The sequence below is a fragment of the Natrix helvetica genome, assembly GCF_964273705.1.
Source record: "Natrix helvetica genome assembly, chromosome: 7".
In the NCBI taxonomy this organism is placed as follows: domain Eukaryota; kingdom Metazoa; phylum Chordata; class Lepidosauria; order Squamata; family Natricidae; genus Natrix; species Natrix helvetica.
In genome coordinates, this window is record NC_138558.1 from 44,402,527 (window position 1) to 44,421,741 (window position 19,215).

The 19,215-nt window shown below is 39.2% G+C and overlaps 2 protein-coding genes across 3 annotated transcripts in view; one reads left to right on the top strand and one right to left on the bottom strand.

Annotated features, from left to right (window-relative positions):
• Window positions 1-18,091, bottom strand: part of FAM149A (family with sequence similarity 149 member A) — a 56,051-nt gene extending 37,960 nt beyond the window's left edge. Inside the window, exon 1 of one of the 2 annotated variants that reach the window (XM_081959258.1) lies at window positions 16,969-18,091. In XM_081959258.1, the coding sequence (XP_081815384.1) occupies window positions 16,969-17,792 (824 nt within the window). In that variant the 5' untranslated portion in view covers window positions 17,793-18,091. Of the gene's footprint in view, window positions 1-13,423; window positions 13,444-16,968 lie in introns of those variants that run through there. The other variant, XM_081959260.1, reaches the window with a different exon arrangement.
• The window catches only part of FAT1 (FAT atypical cadherin 1), a 489,274-nt gene that overhangs the window by 362,962 nt on the left and 107,097 nt on the right, over window positions 1-19,215 (top strand). The window lies entirely within an intron of this gene.

Sequence of the window (19,215 nt, forward strand, 5' to 3'; positions counted from 1 at the left end):
TGTCCACACACGTTAAAGTTGCCAAGTTTTAAAAACAACCTAGAAGGATTAATAGGGACAAATTCAATCTCCATGGTGGGTGGGGGTGTGCAAGCTCACACAGATACCCCCCACACACACACACACACAGAGGAGAGAGAGAGACATTTACTTGAAAGAAAGCCTGAACCTGATTTTAAAGCAACCTCTTTTCTTCTTTACCACATGTTTAGCTATGCTGGAATGACCAGCCCTTTTTAAAGATTAGCATGACCCTGACCTTGGCTGGATTAAGGAAGCTAAAATATAGTCAGATTTGGTTGGTATTTACATGGGAGAGAACTAGGAAATATTTGGTTTATTGGCTAGGTGGAATGTCAAAGCAAACATCCCACAGGAAAATAGAAGCTTCCTCCTATTGCTCATGTCATCAAAAGAAGTTGAATTTAATATAAGGAAGGCTTTTTTGTCTTTTTCTGGGCAGAATCTTCTTTCTTTTAAGTAAATATTATTTCTGGTGCTTTATGTTCCATTTGCCCTGAACTTATTTGATTTGAATTTCCCCTGAATCTAACTGTCAAGACCTCCTATCAACTTATAGGACAATACTGACTATTTATAGCGATTAGGAAGCAAATGTTCACATTCCCTTTCTCTGCAAATCCCAAATAAACATAATGTCTTTTTTCATTGCTGGAATGTCATTTGAATATGAAACCAGGAAATATGTTACATCTCTGGTATCCATGCACTATAAAGGTCCAATTCAAACCTGTCTTCCCAGTGGACCCCCTAAATGATTAATGCACAGAAACCAATCTAGACCTGGTGCCAAACCTTTTATGCAGCTGCAATTGACTTTGGGTCAGCTTTTGACACAGAATTGAGATCTGAACTGCAGTATAAATTAAAGAATAAACAATAAACAAACTATTTTTGCTGCTCATTAAAATACATGAGAATGCAACACTGAAGGTTAGGTGCTCTAATCAAGGATATGCCATAAAGGAAATGCCAGCAAGGAGCGGAGTTGGACAGGGGTGTTTATTGGCGCTGATTTTTTTCAACTGTTATATAAATTCATTAGTAACTCACCCAAATAACTCTACCGTTCATATAAATTTACCACTGTATGCTGATGATGCAGTAACTCTCACTGACTCCTGCTGGCCTTAAAAGAGCCTTGAGATCACTTGTGCATTATTCTATAGGGGAGGAACTAATAATAAATTACTCCAAGACCAAGAATTGCACTTGCAATTCTTGATATTGGAGTAAAATGCCCAAAATGGACAAGCTAAAAACTTTGGTGGCTAGATTATTGAACAGATTAAGATTTTTAGACATTTAGGGATAGATTTGCAAGCTTCAGGAAGCAGAAATGTCTACCTCCATTATGTACAGTACCTTATAATGCATAGAGAGCTGCAAAATTATATTATATTTCTAGAGCAGCACAGTTTATTCCTGCTGCAATTAAGTTGTTTGCAGCTAAAGCCAAGCACAATTGCTACATGGGGCACAATTAAGACCATGTAACAGCAAATTGACTTAGAAAGAAATCAAACAATTTTGTTTTGAGAACTATCTTCCAGGTTGACCACTGTGTTACAAATTCAGTACTTTATTAGGCAGCAGGAGTCAATAAATGTGAATTCAATCTCTGAATAAATATTTTTACTCACTGGCTAAAACCACAGTCCTAATACATGACCTGTCTAATACTGGCAGACAACTTCAAATCTTGAGCCACTATGGCTTTAAATAATACCATCTTAACTTTAGGGTCAGATCAAGCTAGAACAATATTAAGACAAAGTATCTTAAACACAGAAGGCCAAACAGAAATTGTTGCTTTTTCTACAATGTAATTGTAAATAACCAAATTTTAGCACCTAAACCAGCTTTACATATATATCAATCATAGCCCCCAAATTCAGGAGAATCCTATCTTTAGGTCAGTTTAATGTTCTCCTCTCTCTCTTTAGAAGGAAAAAAAATAGGATAACGTATTTCCCCCGTTACATGGGTGCCATAGAAACCGCAGCCCACATACTTTTGTGTTGTCAGGGACAATCCTTGGCAGTTGATTACCCCCCTTTTATCTAAATTTACAAGGTACTCTGATGATTTTAATTGCTTTATTTACAATTAGTATAAATTTATCTCTCTAAAAATAGCATAATTCTGCTATTTTATATGTAAGATTTGCCTATAAATAGTTGCCAACAGTCTTTGATGTTAGGTGTTTTACTTTGCTTCATTTTATTGAATATATATTTTATTGGTCAATGACAGAAATAAAGTTTCTGAATGTTTCTGACTTTCTGCCTGACAAAGATTCCAGCCTAATCAATATAGTACTTAAAAGTCTGGTATCTGTTTGATTGTGTGCAACCTTCAATTGGATGGGACGGTGTATCCAAGGGCAACCATTTTTGAATCATTGTACCTCAAGCAGATTAACTTAATAGAATGCATCCAAAATCTGGGACCCATGACGCCTGTGGGATTAAAATTTGGCAAAGTTGTGATTACTTCAGTGCTGCTACGCTGCCATGCTGCTCCATTGCCACCCATGCCATCCATGGTCACATGACTCATTTCAACGCCCTCTGCCAGCTTCCTACAAGTCAACGAGGAAGTTAACAACAGGAAGTTTAAAGTCACACCAGCTTCCATGTTTCTTTGCCTGTCTGTAATCATTCTATTTCTTTGTTTAACTAAGGAAATATCTCTGAAACAATAACCCAACCGGTCATAGGTTGTCTGGTGGCATGCTAAAGTGCTCCCAATACATGACAGCTTCCACACTTTCATAGAATTTAAGTTGTGTCTAAGACTGAAAGGCATCATTTGCAACTTGCTTGTTGTTTGTTAACTGAAATGACACACAGAGCAGCAAAGAGGAAAAAAGATCATTCAATTATATTCCCCATTCTGGTTTTTCAGCTAGTCCCTTTCCTCTCCTCTTCTTTTTCTCACTTAAAAGAAACACAGAGCTATTGATATCTTGCCCATTTGTGGCAGCAGCAGTAGGCAAAAGGCAACTTTTTTTAAACAAAATAGCACAAAGGGAGAAGAGTCTAATGATTTCAGATCCAACATAAAATTCTTCACTGAAGCACATTTCAGTTTAATCACACTTCTGCTACACTGCATATAGGTAGCTGTTCTGATCCAGCTCCCCAAACATGATAAACCTTCTGAGTTAACTCAAACATTCCTTTATCAGGAGCACCAGCAGCCCTGGCAAAAATTTACTCTCTCACTGCAAGTTAACAAGTCGGTCCGGCAGGGAGATGAATAGATGCCACATCTATTCATCTATGCCCCATGCCTTTTATCCCAGAGATAGGGTGGGGCTTCACTAGCAGTGGTGGCTCTTCCTTCCCAAGGATCCGCCCACAGATTTCTACTGCTCTCCTCTCTTCTGCCTTTTGCGCATCCACGCATCAGGCACTGCACCCAGCTGTTCCTCCTCTTACTCATCAGATACCTCCAGACCTGGGGCTGTTGACTCTCCATCTGAGGGCTGACGGACAACCCAGGCTCTGCCTCTCTCTCTATTTCTGCCAGCTCCATTCCTTCTTCACCCTCGGAGCTCTCAAGTTGCCTTGATGTTGACCCAACTCCCACACCTCCTCCTCTGATTTGGCTGCTGGAAGGACCGGTGGCCGATAGGCCACAACAGTAGCATTCATGGTACCACATACAGTATAGTGAAAAGAAATACAAAGTTTTTTTTTCTTCAGGTGCAGAACCTATAAATAATTCAAATAACAGTTTTCATCCATTCCCTGGATTTGTGTGGATGAATTCTGTTTGTTTGGGGTAGATTCAACTTCTGAGACCATCCTTCAATAAAGAATTGAACTGAGAATTCAGATGGCATAAATTAGAAGGGGATGTGCATGAATGTACATCTTGTAAAGCATACAGGGGAATATCCAAGTGTGTGCAGACACTATCCTAATATGTATTGAGCCCAAAGTTGGCCATAGATATTATTCTGGGTAAGGCAAAGAATAAAATGATATTTTTTCCCATTCTGATATAAATTATGATGAACATTTCTTATGGTTAACCTTAATACAGGTGTTCCTCGACTTACAACCAACATTTGAGCCCAATATTTATGTTGCTAGGTGAGAAATCTGTTAAGTAAGTTTTGCTTCATTTTACAACTTTTTTGCCACATTTGTTAAGTGAATCACTGCAGTAGTTTAAGTTAGCAACATGGTTGTTAAGTGAATCTGACTTCCCCATTGACTTTGCTTGTCAGAAAGTTTCAAAATGTGATCACATGAGCCCAGGACACTTCAACCCTCATAATTATGAACCAGTTACCAAGCATCCGAATGTAAATCATGTCACCACAGGGATGGTGCAACTGTCATAAGTGTTACAAATAGTCGTAAGTCACTTTTTCAGTGTTGTTATAACTTTGAATGGTCGCTAAATGAACTGATTTAAGTTGAGGACTACCTATACTTGCAGTTCAGATTTCTACATCCAAATCAACACATCACTGAAGCAAAGTAAGGATAACAGGAACATGTATTAAGATGTCCTGATGAGATAATGAAATGCCAGCACTAGATGTCAGTGTTTGTATGCATATTAGATTGCAGCAAAATCTCCACAGAATAAGTATTGGAACGCAGCCATTCTCATTTCACTCCTCTTTTTAGTTAAATCAGGCCTGACATCTCTCTTATGATAAGTTCTGATAAGTTAATTTTTAAACGCAATTTAAACAAGAATTGGATTAAGCATTATAAAGTAAATGTCATCTAAGTGCGCTTCTATGTTGTTAAAATGTTCATTTTTTACAGCTGGGATTATGCTTTTATGAAAAAGAAAGAAATATTAAGGCTCAGTTTAACTGTGCAATTTGCGGGTCTTCTTAAAAAGCAACTATGTAATTCAATATGACAAATGTTTTGTGGTGAATTGGCTCCTTGTCAATCTCAGATTTCAGTTGTACAATAATTCTTAACTTTCATGGTTTGACAAATTGTAGCTTTTTCTCTATATAAATGTCAAACATATATGCAAGAAAAATATTTTCTGTGCTGAATTCTGTCTCATTTTTTAAAAGATATTTGAGCTATATTATATTTTTAAGATGATTAAATAAAATGTGTATTTATAATAACAGTACACTTTTACACAAGTTTCAGGAATAAAATAACGTTCAGTGTCTATGTAATACAAATGAGAAATTAATAAAAAGGAATAAAATACTATAATTGTGATAGTTGTCAGGAACCACTAAACTTCCTAATCCTGTTTTTTTTTTTAATTTAGACAGAATGAGGGAGATATAATTCAACACCTGCGATCCAAAGATAATGGAACAGCATTTGCACTACAGTGTAATTGTGGAATAACATTATTTGCTCAAGCACTGTCCAATAAACTGTACAGCTATAGAATGGAATCCTAGTATCAATATATTCAGCTATTAATTTTCAAAATTAGTTTATATGCCTGATTGCCAGAACCTTTATTAAATAGTTTTGCTTGAAAGCCTATATTAAAACAAAATATTGATTGATATCTTAACTAAATACCTAAATATGTGTTACAAAAATGTAGTTAAACAGAGGTATAAAGAAACAAATGAAAATTAAAGCAATTTAAACTATACAGATACCGTATTTTTCGGTCTATAAGACGCACTGGACTATAAGACACACCTAAATTTACAGGATGAAAACAAGAAAAATGGCCCCATCATTTTTGGCAAAAATGAGCAGTGCGGAGCACTGCAGAGTGCTTCTGGGGACCTGGGAGAGCCCCCCACGGAGGGTTCGGGAGACCAAAAACACCCGTATTTGGTCTATAAAACGGACCCAAATTCTCACTCACTTTTAGCGGGGGGAGTGTGTGTTATACTCAAAAATATACAGTAGTTGTCAACTTGCAACCATTTGTTTAACAGCTGTTCAAAGTTACAAAGGCACTGAAAAAATGATTTACTATGTAGTCACATGTCTATGTGGTCCTTGCACTTAGGACTGTGACAACATCCTGCAGTCACAGGATTAAAATGTAGGTGTTTGGCAACCAGCATGTACCTTTATGATGGTTGCAGCATCCTGGGGTCATGGGATCTCCATTTGTGACCTTCCCAGGAGCTTCCAACAAGCAAAGTCAATGGGGGAAGCCAGATTTGCTTAACAATCACATTATTCACCTAACTTACGTATCAAAAAAGGTCATAAAATTGGGCATTGTTCACTTAACAACTGCATTGCTTTGTGGTCATAGGTCCTATGGGACTACTTGAACATGAAAATGAAATAAAAACATCCAAGTATATATTTTTAAAAGAAACAAAGATAATATGATCACATGTTTTAATATTAATTTTATTTACATTAATTATGTTTGTATTATGCTCATTTTTATTTATAATAGTTATAGATAGTATTTATGGAAATGTGTCAATGGAAAATGATTGCTATATATTTCATATGTAAATAATTGATAAAACTCAAGGAAAATGCAATCAGCTTAATTAACTGTTACAAAAAGGAGACTAATTAGTATCTTGGTAGAGGTGTTTTATTTCTTTGGGATCAGATAGGAAGCATTTACTGCAACAAGATCAGGTATCCCTGAAAGAGAAGAGATAATGGGTTCAATAAAAATCTTGGAAAAGATCCATGTGCATCTAATAATGTATGAGAATCCAGTCTTATGGAAGCTCCAAATATTAAGAATCTCTTCTTCATTAAGGTGACCAATTATAGGTACTATTAAAGCCTGGGTCAGAACTGGACTTTGTTTGGGGCTCCATGCTAGAGTGAGGGAAGATAAGATTGGTAAGGTAAAGGTAAAGGTTCCCCTCACACATATGTGTTAGTCATTCCTGACTCTAGGGGGCGGTGCTCATCTCCGTTTCAAAGCCGAAGAGCCAACGCTGTCCAAAGACATCTCTGTGGTTATGTGGCCAGCATGGCTAAACGCCCAAGGCACCACCAAAATGGTTCCTATTTTTATACTTGCATTTTTATGTACTTTTGAACTGCTAGGGTGGCAGAAGCTGGGAGAAGTAACAGGAACTCATTCCGTTATGCGGTGCTACGGATTCTAATCGCTGAACTGCCGATCTTCTAATCGACAATCTCAGTGTCTTAGCCACTATGTCCCCCTAAGATAGACCGGAACTTTAAGTTAGACTGGAGCTGAGTACAAAATCCCTTTTTCACAACATTTATCACTTGAATGAACTAGGTTTCATACTTCCATGGAACCGGATGAACACTGATGGGTCTCATATCAACATTTTAAATGATGCTTCCTGCTGATAGAACAGACTAAACTAGTAATTGCTGTTTCACAGCCCCACATACCCCCAAAAAAGTATGATCTGCAGCCCACAACTATAGAGCATGCTCCCAGAGCGGCATCCGTCCTCTGTGCTTTGAAAAAAAAACCAGGTGGCGGGTGGCGCCAGCAGAGGAGGTGCCCTTCGCAAGAGCAGGGAGTGGAAAAGCCGCTGAGCAACCCCCCTCTCCAGCCATGCAGAACCCCATTCACTCACCGAGGGACATTCCCAAGGCACCGAGCCACGGGAGGCGGAAGGCGGCAAACAGGCACTCGCGTTGCTTAGCGTTGCTTGGTGCCTTCCGGATACTGCTAGGTCAGTCAGCGGCACTGTACCCGGCTGGAAATGGGGGTTGCCGGGCAGCTGCTCGCGAGCTTGGTCACCTCATGGCTGCTGTATTGCTGCTGTGACAGCGCAACATGGCCATTCGACCCTGTGGCTGTGCCGGGCTCTTCGGAAGCCCGCTCGTAAGAGAGCAGCTGCCCAGCAACCCCCCTTCTTCAGCTGGGCACAGCACCGCTGACCGACCTAGCGGTACCCCGAAAGCACCAAGCAATATGAGTGCCTTTGCCCCCACCTTGTTACCGCAGCTTGGTGCCTTTGGGATACAGCTAGGTAAGCGAGCGGTGCTCTTCCTGGCCGGAGGGGGAGATTGTCCAGGGGGCTTATTTTCGGGGGTGGGCTTATATTTTTGCCCACACAAAAAATGTGGCAAGGCTTTAGTTTCAGGACAGATTGTATTTTCGGGGAAACACGGTAGTTACAGTCTTCAATTAGTTAGGGATTTGTAGAAACATCATTGCTGCAGAAGTGGACAGTAAGATGAATTCAGGAATTCTGTACTTCAAAAAGTGAGAAATTACTGCCTTAAAAAAAGCAAAGCAAAGTTATCAGTTAAAGCAGGGGTGAAATTCAGCAGGTTCTGACAGGTTCTGGAGAACTGGTAGCTAAAATTTTGAATAGTTCAGAGAACTGGCAAATGCCACCTCTGGCTGGGCCCACAGTGGAGTGGGAATGGAGATTTTGCACTATCCTTCCCCTGCCATGCCCAACAAGCCATGCCCACAGAACCAGTAGTAAAAAAAATGAATTTCACCACTGAATTAAAGGCATAATAAACATAAATATTCTTCACAGCACTTTCCAATTCTATATGGAACTTTATAACAGTAACATTTTCAAATTGTATTTTTAAATATGCCACAAAAATCTTTGATAAACAGAATACACTGAGTTGACAATGACTTTATCTAGATTTTTTTAAAAAACAAAAATGCAGATGTCTATTCCAGGTTTATAAACTGCTATGAAAGCAATAAGACTTGCATTATTCTTCACAGCCACTTTAAGATACAGATAAGGGAGGTATTAAATAATAAATATCAAGATTTGTTACAGCCAATTTTGCTTGAGTCCATGAAAAAGTAATCATAATAACAGACCTTGCTGAGCTCAAACACATTTATTATTTCCTTTCAATGAAATCCAAGTTGCCCCTGCAAAACACTATAAGTATGCTTCTCTATTACTTTCTCCTCTGTAATTATTAATAACACACAATTGAAATCTTGCTGAATAATCAAAGGACATCTTGGAATATTTTTCACAATGTTACAAGGATCAATGTTTTAACAATATGAGATGCCATTAATATATATAGCTTGTCACTCAGGGTTAATGCAATCCTGTACACTAGGGGTGGATTGTTTGTGATCTTGGTTTAATTTCACAAGTCTTCTGGTCATCAATGGATCATCCCTCTGATAAGAACTGTCTGTCCTTTCTCAGATTGACAAGAAAACTATCAGGAAAACAGGATGGTAGAATTGGGGGGGGGGGGGAAGTCACCTACAAGAAGAAATTAGAAGAAAACTTTCTATTTCACAGCTGCAAAGTTAACAAAGATAGAAATGGTTTTCCATCTTCTTTGGAGATCTCATTAAATATACATGTACATGAGTGCAGAGTGAACAATTTGTTTTATTTTCTAACTACTGTTTCTGCTCTATTAATATGCAGATAAACTCTGTTTTTTTCAATGATCACAACAGAGCATTAGAGAGACTAAAACCACTATCATTGGAAAACTGCCCTCCAGTCTCGAACCTTCTGTTTTGGAGGAACATAGCTGAAAAATGATAAGAGCTGTAATTACAGAATGCTACCTGGTCCAATGGGCAGTCTGATTTGACACCTGGCTGTCGGATGAAAATCAAATTGATGATTGATATGATTGTTGAGAAAGTGGCTGGATTGCAATTATAAACTACTGTGTCCCTATCTAGACAAGTGATGGCGAACTTTTTCAGCACTAAGGGCACACGCTCATCTGAGTCAAGAGGAGCTGCCCAGGGTGCATGCTCATGCCAGAAAATGAACTTCCAGTTTCTGGCGCACATGCTATTCTTCCAGTTATTGGCGGGCATGTGCACCCGACAATCAGCTGGCCGGCATCCATGCACGTGCCGGAAAATGGAAGACACACTCTTCTTATTTCTGGCACTGCTACATGCATGAAGGCCAGCTGATCGCTGCATGTGCATGCGAGCCAAAAACCCGGATGAGAAATGGGCAACACCACACGTGCCAGGCGATATGGCTCCGTGTGCCACTTCTGACATATTTGCCATAGGTTTGCCATCATGGATATAGACCTTTAGAAAATAATATTTATAGCTCAGGATGAAGCTGTAGGGTCCTTGGTGCTGTCTGAGCTGGATTATTTTCACATACGTATTTCATTACCAAATCAGGTAACTTCATCAGTGCTGCAAAGGGAATGGGATTTACTGTTTTTTATATAGTAGTTGCTTGTCAGTATGGGTGGGCTTGTTCTCAGTGGTTTCTTGATTAGACTGTTGCTTGCTGTTAGCTTATTTGTCTGAGTTGATAGTTCCTTGATGATTAAATCATTGTTTACATCTTGGCTGTTGTGTTTCATTAATCTTGATGCTAATCTCTGCTCACCTGTATGTTCACTGTTGGTGAGGAGGTGTATCTAGACCTTTTCCAGTTGGGCCTTGCACCCAATGCAAGGCCCAACTAGAAAATATAGAAATGGCACTGATTATACTTGTAGCTGTCTTGTGGAGGAGCCAGGATGAAGAAAGTGATTTTCTTGATGTTTCAACAATTTTCAATATCATTGATCATGATATTATTTGGAATCGAGTGGCAAGTAGCAGGTACAAAAGCAACAGTCAGATAAAAGGGACCAGACCCAGATCAAGTGAATAAGCAAAGCAAAATCAGACAATCCTTCCCTAGCTTACACTAAGATGAAGGGAGGAAGAGAGAAGGGAGGGAACGGGAGATGAGTACATTTAGATTGGCAAGATTCTGTTACTATAGTTGTTACAATAAAAGCAATCTTAACTTTTATTCATTGTTTTCCTAATTTGGTTTACTTTGAAGGGTTGGCACATTCCTTCTATGGAAATGCAGTCCAAACACAACCAGTATGAATACGTAAAAATTAATACTAGTTAAAATTAAGAAAAGGAAACAGTTAAATTATCATATATCATGATATGTTAACAATAAGTAAATATTGTAAGAGCAACTCTTCTACATGTATGTTGTCCTAAACCTTTTTGCCATCACTATGCTAAACACATATACAGTACTATATAATGCCTATGGATATCTACCCATGTTGCATTTCTGTTGTGCTTCTTGTTGTTTTCCCACAAATTCTTCCAGAATTTTAGAGCTTTCTCTTTATCAGACTTTTCATTTGTTGTTACTCCATCTCCATTTTATAAAACTGGTGCTTATTTGCTTTGAACTGTGAGTTTTCCTTGAACTGAGTTACTCGATTTTCATACTGTTTAATCTTTTCAGCAATGGCTTATTATTATGTGGTTAATCTTTGGTGAGATTCACAGCTTTGGGGCTGGTTGGTAGCTCAACAGCTCGAGTCCTAACCAAGGACCTAGGAACTGTTAAGGTAACGTTGGATATAAGTTGTTCCAAATAGAGTGGTTTTTTGTAGAGTCAGAATTATTGTTATTATTGTTGCTATTATTGTTGTTGTTGTTGTTGTTGTTGTTATTATTATTATTATTATTATTATTATTATTATTATTATTATTAATTAACTTTATTCATTAAACATGAAACTCAGCCAACTGAACATTCAAAAATGCATTACAAATACCAGTGACGGGTGCTAATGGTTGAAACAGTTTGCTATTAGCATCCTAGGTATCAACCAAGTACCTTCTTAAAATATAAGATGTTCTGAGTAGCGCAGTTTTTTTTGCAGTTCTGCTGGTGTTATTGCAGGAAGCTGCAATTTGTTGATGTATCTTGTAAAAATCTTGGACATGGTGCCAAGTGCCCCGATGACAATGGGTATCACTGTTACATGCTTCATCCATAGCCGTGTAGTTTCGATGGCCAGGTCGTGATATTTCATTTTTTCTAGTTCTTTTTCTTTGACTCTGGCATCTCCTGGAACAGCGATATCAATAAACTAGACACTTTGGCCCTCTACAACTATAATATCTGGCAAGTTGTGCTCCAAATGATGATCCGTTTGTATTCGAAAGTCCCACAAGATCTTCACCTTCTCATTTTCGATAACTTTTTCCACTTTATGTTCCCATGACTTTCTGGATACAGGTAAACCATATTTTTTACATAATGACCAGTGGATTAATTTAGCAACTCGGTCGTGTCTAGCTTTGTAATCAGTTTGTGCAATTTTGCTGCATTCACATATTAAACGTGAAACAGTTTCGACTTTGTTAATGCAAAGTCGGCAGTTTAGGTTGTCAGTGGATTTTTGTATCTTCGCTTTCATGGCATTAGTTTGTAGTGCTTGTTCTTGAGCAGCCAGTATTAAACCTTCCGTTTCTTTCTTGATAGTTCCCATCTTAAGCCATGTCCATGTCAAGTAGTCATCACATTTTCCTTCAATGTTTTTCAAGTCTGTCCATGCAAAGCACTGGCTTTCCATCTATTTAATCTGTCATTCAGCTGCTGCTGTTGTTGTTATCTTTTTTAATTTCCTTGTTAACTCCTCTTATTATGATCATTATCACTTGGTGGTTTCCATGTACACTGAAAGCTTCTGCACCAGAAACAAATTCCTTGTGTGTCTAATTACTTGGCAAATATTCTGCTCTGCTCTATTTTATTCTGTTCTATTCTATGCTACGCTATGCTACATTACTCTATTCATTTTACCTTACAAGCATTTGGGTCAAATGTATGCTTCATCGTCTTTTGGATCATTTTCAGTAGCAGAACAAAAAATTTACTTTTACAAAGTAAATTAGTTTTAAATTTAATACATTGCCAGAGGACTTTCTGAAGATCTTTTTAATCAGATAAACAGATGCCTAGCACACACATGGCTGCCAGGAGAACATAGACTGAAGTCTGTACAAATTTGACTTGGAACTTGGGCTAAGAAGAACTATGATGATAAATATTTCATTAGGACAATTCTTCTAAAGCTTAAGTGGGATTGTCTAATTAAAAAAATGCTAATGTGGTAGTATAGCCTTTCTTTTTCTAAGAAGTGTATCTTATTTCTTCTTATATATCATTTTCTTTTTAAAAAGACGTCAAGCATGACTCTTACACAGAATTTTAATAAGAATACTAATTTGCTTCTGTAAAAGATAACCAACATAACCAAGTATTAAAAAATAGTTATCATAGTCATAAAAGCAAGAGTATTCAGCAGAAAGTGTGGTTAAAAAGCAAATCAGCAGTTAATATAAAAAAGGAACTCATCTGTATAAAATTGTTACATTTTAAAGGGATCCCATTTGATCATATTTAGATCCACTGATCTAAAATGAATTGCTATTAATTTAAGGGCAATACATGTTATTAGAGCAACTCTAAGTAAAAATTCAACTGAATGTGTTTGTTAATGGGTTTAGAAATTAAAGGTTGGGAATACTTCTAAAAATAAGGTATTTCATTAAAATATCTTTCTATGTACTGCGTTATGGACCAAATGCAATGCAAATACATTGAAATAAAAAATGAAATTGCCTAATAAATCTGCATTGATATTATATTACATCTAGGGATTTTTGACTTAAGCAATCAAATGACATAATTTCACGCCGAGAAACTGACCTGACCTGAAGAGCTGTGACAAACTGCAATAGCTGGCCACATTAATATATCCATTGATACTCTACTTGGAACCTATAAAACATCCTCATTTTTTCAGATTCTTTGAATTTTAAATAATAAATATTGTCCTGTTCAGAACATGTAAGTTTCATCTTAAGACTGCCTCTGCACTATTCTGACAGACTTTCTTAGAAATTATAAATGGTGGTAAGATGCAGCAAAACAGTGCTTTGTTGGCAATGTGTCCAGCAATAGCCAAAGATGAACTAGGTGGATAAAGAGAAAACATCTAGAAGGGTATAGAGCAGGGGTGTCCAAACTTGGGAACTTTAAGACTTGTGGACTTCAACTCCCAGAATTCCCCAGCCAGCCATGCTGGCTGGGGAATTCTGGGAGTTGAAGTCCACAAGTCTTAAAGTTCCCAAGTTTGGACACCCCTGGTATAGAGAGATAAGGAACAAAGTCAGCAGCTTGCTTCCTAGTAAATGATTTTTTTTAATTACAACCCTAACTTACTTGAGTATATAAAAGCAATCCCATAAATTACAATCCACTTTATTCTAAAAATCGTCAGAATGAGATTTTCATAGAGACATGAAAAGTATCAGGCAAATGTATTCAAAATTAATTGAACCAGACCAATATTTCTCAACTTTGACACTTTTAAGATGCATTAACTTCAACTGTCAGATTTCTTTTTATAATCTTAAAAAAACTGGTAACAACAATTTCTTTATAACAGATGTAAGAAGTTCCATCTCATTCTAAAATTATTAAGATCAATCATCACCACTTTTTTTCAAAATTAAAAGACAAAATAGTGATTTTTTTAATCAGGAAAAAATCTGAAGTTATTAGCATCAAATTAGACCTTCTAAAGTATTAATCTGAAATTGGTAGAGTTTGAAGTTCTTATGTTACTATCAAATTTTAATCCAAATTGATAACAAAGTTCGGCAAATTAAGTACTGATTATTTTTTTATCGCTTTGAATCCTAAGTAAATAACTTATTTATAAATCTGGTGAAAATTCTTGATTGATTCAAATGTGTTAAGGATCTGTTTAGTGGGGTTCTGAACAACAGTTGAAAAATTATTATATCTGTCTGATGAAAACAAATCCTGGAAAAAAATTTGGCAGCTCCTGTTCAATTTCATTGACCTCAAATACTGAAACAGAAATTTCCCTGTCTAATAATACACAGTGCTCACACACCAGCAGTTGCAATTCAACCAGTACAGTATTCAGAAACTTTTGGAAACAAAGAGTCTCTCTCTCCCACCCACACCCACCCCTAGATGAATGCATATCGACATGCATGTCTTCTGCCCTTAGCTTCTTTACTGATGGAAGAACCTGACTCACTACCAAGCCTCCTTTCTCTCAGCCTTCAATTTGTAATGACATAGAAGAGAGTTCACACTTATAGTTTCTATAGGTGTTCTGGCACTTCTAAAGGGTTGCAGTATTGTTGGGCTGTTATGAAACTGGAATACAGCTAGCACTGTAGAACTTGTAGAGAGGGTTGCCTGTTTTATGTTTTGTCTGAAATGTCATTCCTTGAATTATGCAATATGACATCGCAATGTGACCATTCAAATCCTACTTTGAGGAACAACAGGAAAACTGTAAACCTTTACCCCAATAAACGATAATGGAAACACTGCATCCAGTTTTGTTTGCCATTATGTAAATAAGATGTTGAGACTCTAGAAAGAATGCAGAGAAGACGGCTGGAGGCTAAAACATATAAAGAACAGTTGCAGGAACTGCATATATCTAGTTTAATGAAAAGAAGAACTAGGGGTGACATGATAGCATGTGGCAGCCCCTAAGATACCAATATCTTAGAGGCTACCACAAAGAAGAGGGAGTCAAGCTATTCTGCAAAGCAGAAGAATAAGGGTAAGAAAAGAAGCAATTGATGGAAACTAATCAAGGAGAGAAACAACTTAGAATTAAGGAGAAATTTCCTAACAGTTAAATAATCACTGGAACAATTTGCCCCCAGAGGTTGTGAACGCTCCAACACTGGAAATTGGTAAGAAGATGTTGGATATCTATTTGTCTGAAGTGCTATAGGGTTTCCTGCCTAAGTAGGGGATTGGACTAGAAGACCTCCAAAGTCCCTTCCAACTCTGTTATTCTATTCTAACAAAAAATAAAATATAATTTGGAGCTTGAGGGGATAAATGCGGCTTTTCAGATTGGGAAATACTAGCAAGAAAAGATAAGGAAAACAAGGGCCATTATAGTATTTACCCAAGTTTACATCTCCCAACCAATAAAAGAAATATTGGGAATCTAAGAGGACCCGCCCATTATGAAGTTATTATTTTGAAAGAGAGAAATTAACTTTCTATAAGTAAATACAAGTCCATCCATCGAGAAAGGAAGCAGGCTAAGATCTACATCTGCACAGACAATTGAAGAAAGCTAACTAATGATCGATAACTAAACTGTATTTTGTTCGATGAGACATGTTTAGTAATACATGTTTAGTTTACAGCATCACCAGAACAGCACAACGCCAAATTTGCTTTATCTCCATGACAACCTTATCTGTTTTCCACACATAAAGAAACACATCAAAGAGAATCAAGACAATGCATCATTGCACCCAACAGGTCTTCCTTGTTCACAGCAAGGGCCGGTTTCCACTAATTTTAGAATTAGAATCCAATTTGCAATCTACATCCATTATGACTTGATGAAGGGAGAAAGTTTTCACTAAACAGTCATTTCTTTCTACAGTAATTTAGTTCAAAGAAATCAAGATATATGCCTTTGCTGAGCCAATAATGATATATTTTCTTTTTAAACATCAAGGGATTTTAAAACAAAATTCGCCAATAATAATGTCAATGTGAATGCTAGCTAATATTGGTTCCTGCTGCACAAGGATTATGACTTAGAAGCCAACATGCATGTTCTGTATATACAGTTTCAGTATGATGTAACATGACCGATTGTTCTTCCATTTCCTGATTCTTTTTGAGGCCTGAATCTCAATACTGTAAATGGAACACCAAGGATCAGCAAGACTACCGCTTATCCAGTGATGCTCTTGTGGTCTTTTGGACCATTTAAGAAATACTGTGCATCATTGTTACTGATCCCCAAACAGGTTGCTAAAGTATCAGGGCTCATTTCTCCTGGCCTTAATCTGGCACCTTTGATAATCTACTGTACCAAGTGAAGTAATTTACATATACCTAAATCCCTCTGTCTTCTTTCCAAGGTGTAAAGGGAATGCTCTCCTTTCTGGGACTTATCAGAACTTTAGATAAATAGAAAAAGATTCTCGTCGGCACCTGATTGTAAACGAATGCCGACCAGTCAACTAATTCCATTCCCCACTATCCTGTCAGAGCTGAAGAAGCTTCTTGGATGAGAAGCGAAACGTCTTCAAAGAAAAAACAGGAAAGTCCAGATCCCTCTTGAAAAAGCACCTTTGGGACGACCAGCATTTCAGAAAGGAGTCAACCACTATAAAGTTCCCGCGCAGGGCCAGGAAATGGGGGGGGGGGTCCCCTCAACTTGCCTGGGCACAGCAGTTTCTTCCTGGGGATCCGCGTCGGGCGCACCCTCTTCGCCGATGTCGGGCAAAGTGACGAAAAGCAGCGGTTTGCTCGCGGGCGCGGCCCAAGTCCCGGGCTCCCTAGCCGAGCGCGGAGAGCTGCTTCCACTAGCGCAGCTGCTGCCACTCGCCAAAGGTTTCGGCGCCGCCGCCCCGGCCCCGCTGCCTCCGGGAAACGCTCGAGCCGCCGCCGCTAAGCTTGTCAGAGAGGATCCCCCGGCGCAGGCCAGGGCAGCGTAGCGAACGGGCAAAGACGGGGCGCCCGACGGGGACGTCGAGGCAGTGAGGAGAGGCTGTATTTTTGGCGGAGGGGCGCCGGGGGCGGGCGAGTAAGAGGGCGACGAGGAGGAAGAGGCGGTGGGCTTGAAGAGTTTTGCGAAGACGGTAGCCAGGTCGAGGACCGCCACCTTCATGGTGCCGCCGCTTCTCGGCGCCAAGACGGGGGGCTTCCCTTCTGGGGGTCTGCTGCACCGAAGACGGCTGGGGACGGAGCGCGCGCGCGAGAGAGCCAGCCTGCCACCCGGGTTACGAAGGCCTGCCTTTCTGCCTACCCAGGCGCCTGCCGCGAGGGAGGGAGCGGCGGTTGCTAAGCTAAACAAAAACCGAGCGGAAAGGAGGTCATTGGGCGCCGGGCAGCCCGCGCTCGCTGTCGGGAGCGAGGGGCGCGTGGCTGCGCTTCCAGGTTTTGAGGGAAAGATTAAAGGGGGGTGAGAGAGAGAGAGGCGGCTTGTGGTGGTGTTCTCCTCCCCGCCCCTGAGACGCCACCTCTTGTGGACCGGCCTCTCCATCGTTGCGCCTCCGTCGGATGTTTTGAATGAGGAAGCCCTTGGAAATAACCGCCCAAACTAACTAGCCTTAGTTCGCAAGGGGGACCGAGGACGCAACGTTGCTTTTTTCCCCCTTTACTCGTGGACGCATCTTTAAAAGAGCCGTCCGTTTGGGGCATTAGGAAAGTATACGCCGGAGTAGAATAAAGCGCCACCTGCTTCACCCTTCACTCTTTCTGCCCGAAAGAGAATGTTTTTGGGAGAAGGCGCTGCCTTGGGTTTGCGTTGACAGACAGCTTCTCTTTAGCAGTAATTTCCATTTTCGTGTGCAAGTAATATAGGTGCATTTATTTATTTACTTGGTGCTTTTACGCCGCTCCACGGCTTCCTCCTCCCAGGGCTCACCTCACCTGAATGTGGTAGGGATTGGGGAAAAGTTTAGCTTAAGAGAAAGAAGGACTAGGGGAGACATGATAGCATTGTTCCAATATCTCAGGGGCTGCCACAAAGAGGGAGTCAAGCTATTCTCCAAGGCACCTGAGGGTAGAATAAGAAGCAATGGGTGGAAACTAATCAAGGAGAGAAGCAACTTAGAACTGAGTAGAAACTTCCTGACAGTTAGAACAATTAATCAGTGGAACAGCTTGCCTCCAGAAGTTGTGAATGCCCCAACACTGGAAGTCTTTAAGAAGATGTTGGATAGCCATTTGTCTGAAACTGTATAGGGTTTCCTGCCTAGGCAGGGGGTTGGACTAGAAGACCTCCAAGGTCCCTTCCAACTCTACTATTGTATTGTATTAAGAAACCAATTCTGGTTAATTTCTCAGGCCTAGAATATTGCTGAGGATGTCTGGGAGTAATTGATGAAATAGATGGCCATGTTTCAGACAGTATTGTTAGGAGTTTTAGACCCTGCTGTGGGCCCTCTCACAAAATGGCTGTCACAGGGAGTCTCTGGTTTCTTCGCAAAATGTACCATGCATCTCCCCATGGATATGCCCAATCTTTGTAGATGAACTGTTCAGAATGGATCCTGCCAATGATTTCCAATATCCCAGGTTTCTCTGTAGTTACACAATTTAACATTTAAAAACCATTTAAGAGGCTCTGGAATATTATTTCCTAAGAGTAATTCTTCATCCTGTGCATAAATAAGGATGCTTGAGATTGGCACTTTACTTCACATCGTACCAGCTGGTTTTATTTGTAAGACTATAAATAATTTTCGTATTTAATAATCACAAAACAATAGGATATATTTCTATTATTGCTTATATGGAAACATATCTTGAATCAGAGTACAGAAACTGATCTAGTTCTGAATTAAATATCTTTAGACTAAACCAGATTAATAAGAATGATAATACATCCGGTCAGTATAGCACCCTAGATTGATATTGGGTGTCATAGATAAGTTCCACTGACACTCTCCCTATAGCAGAAA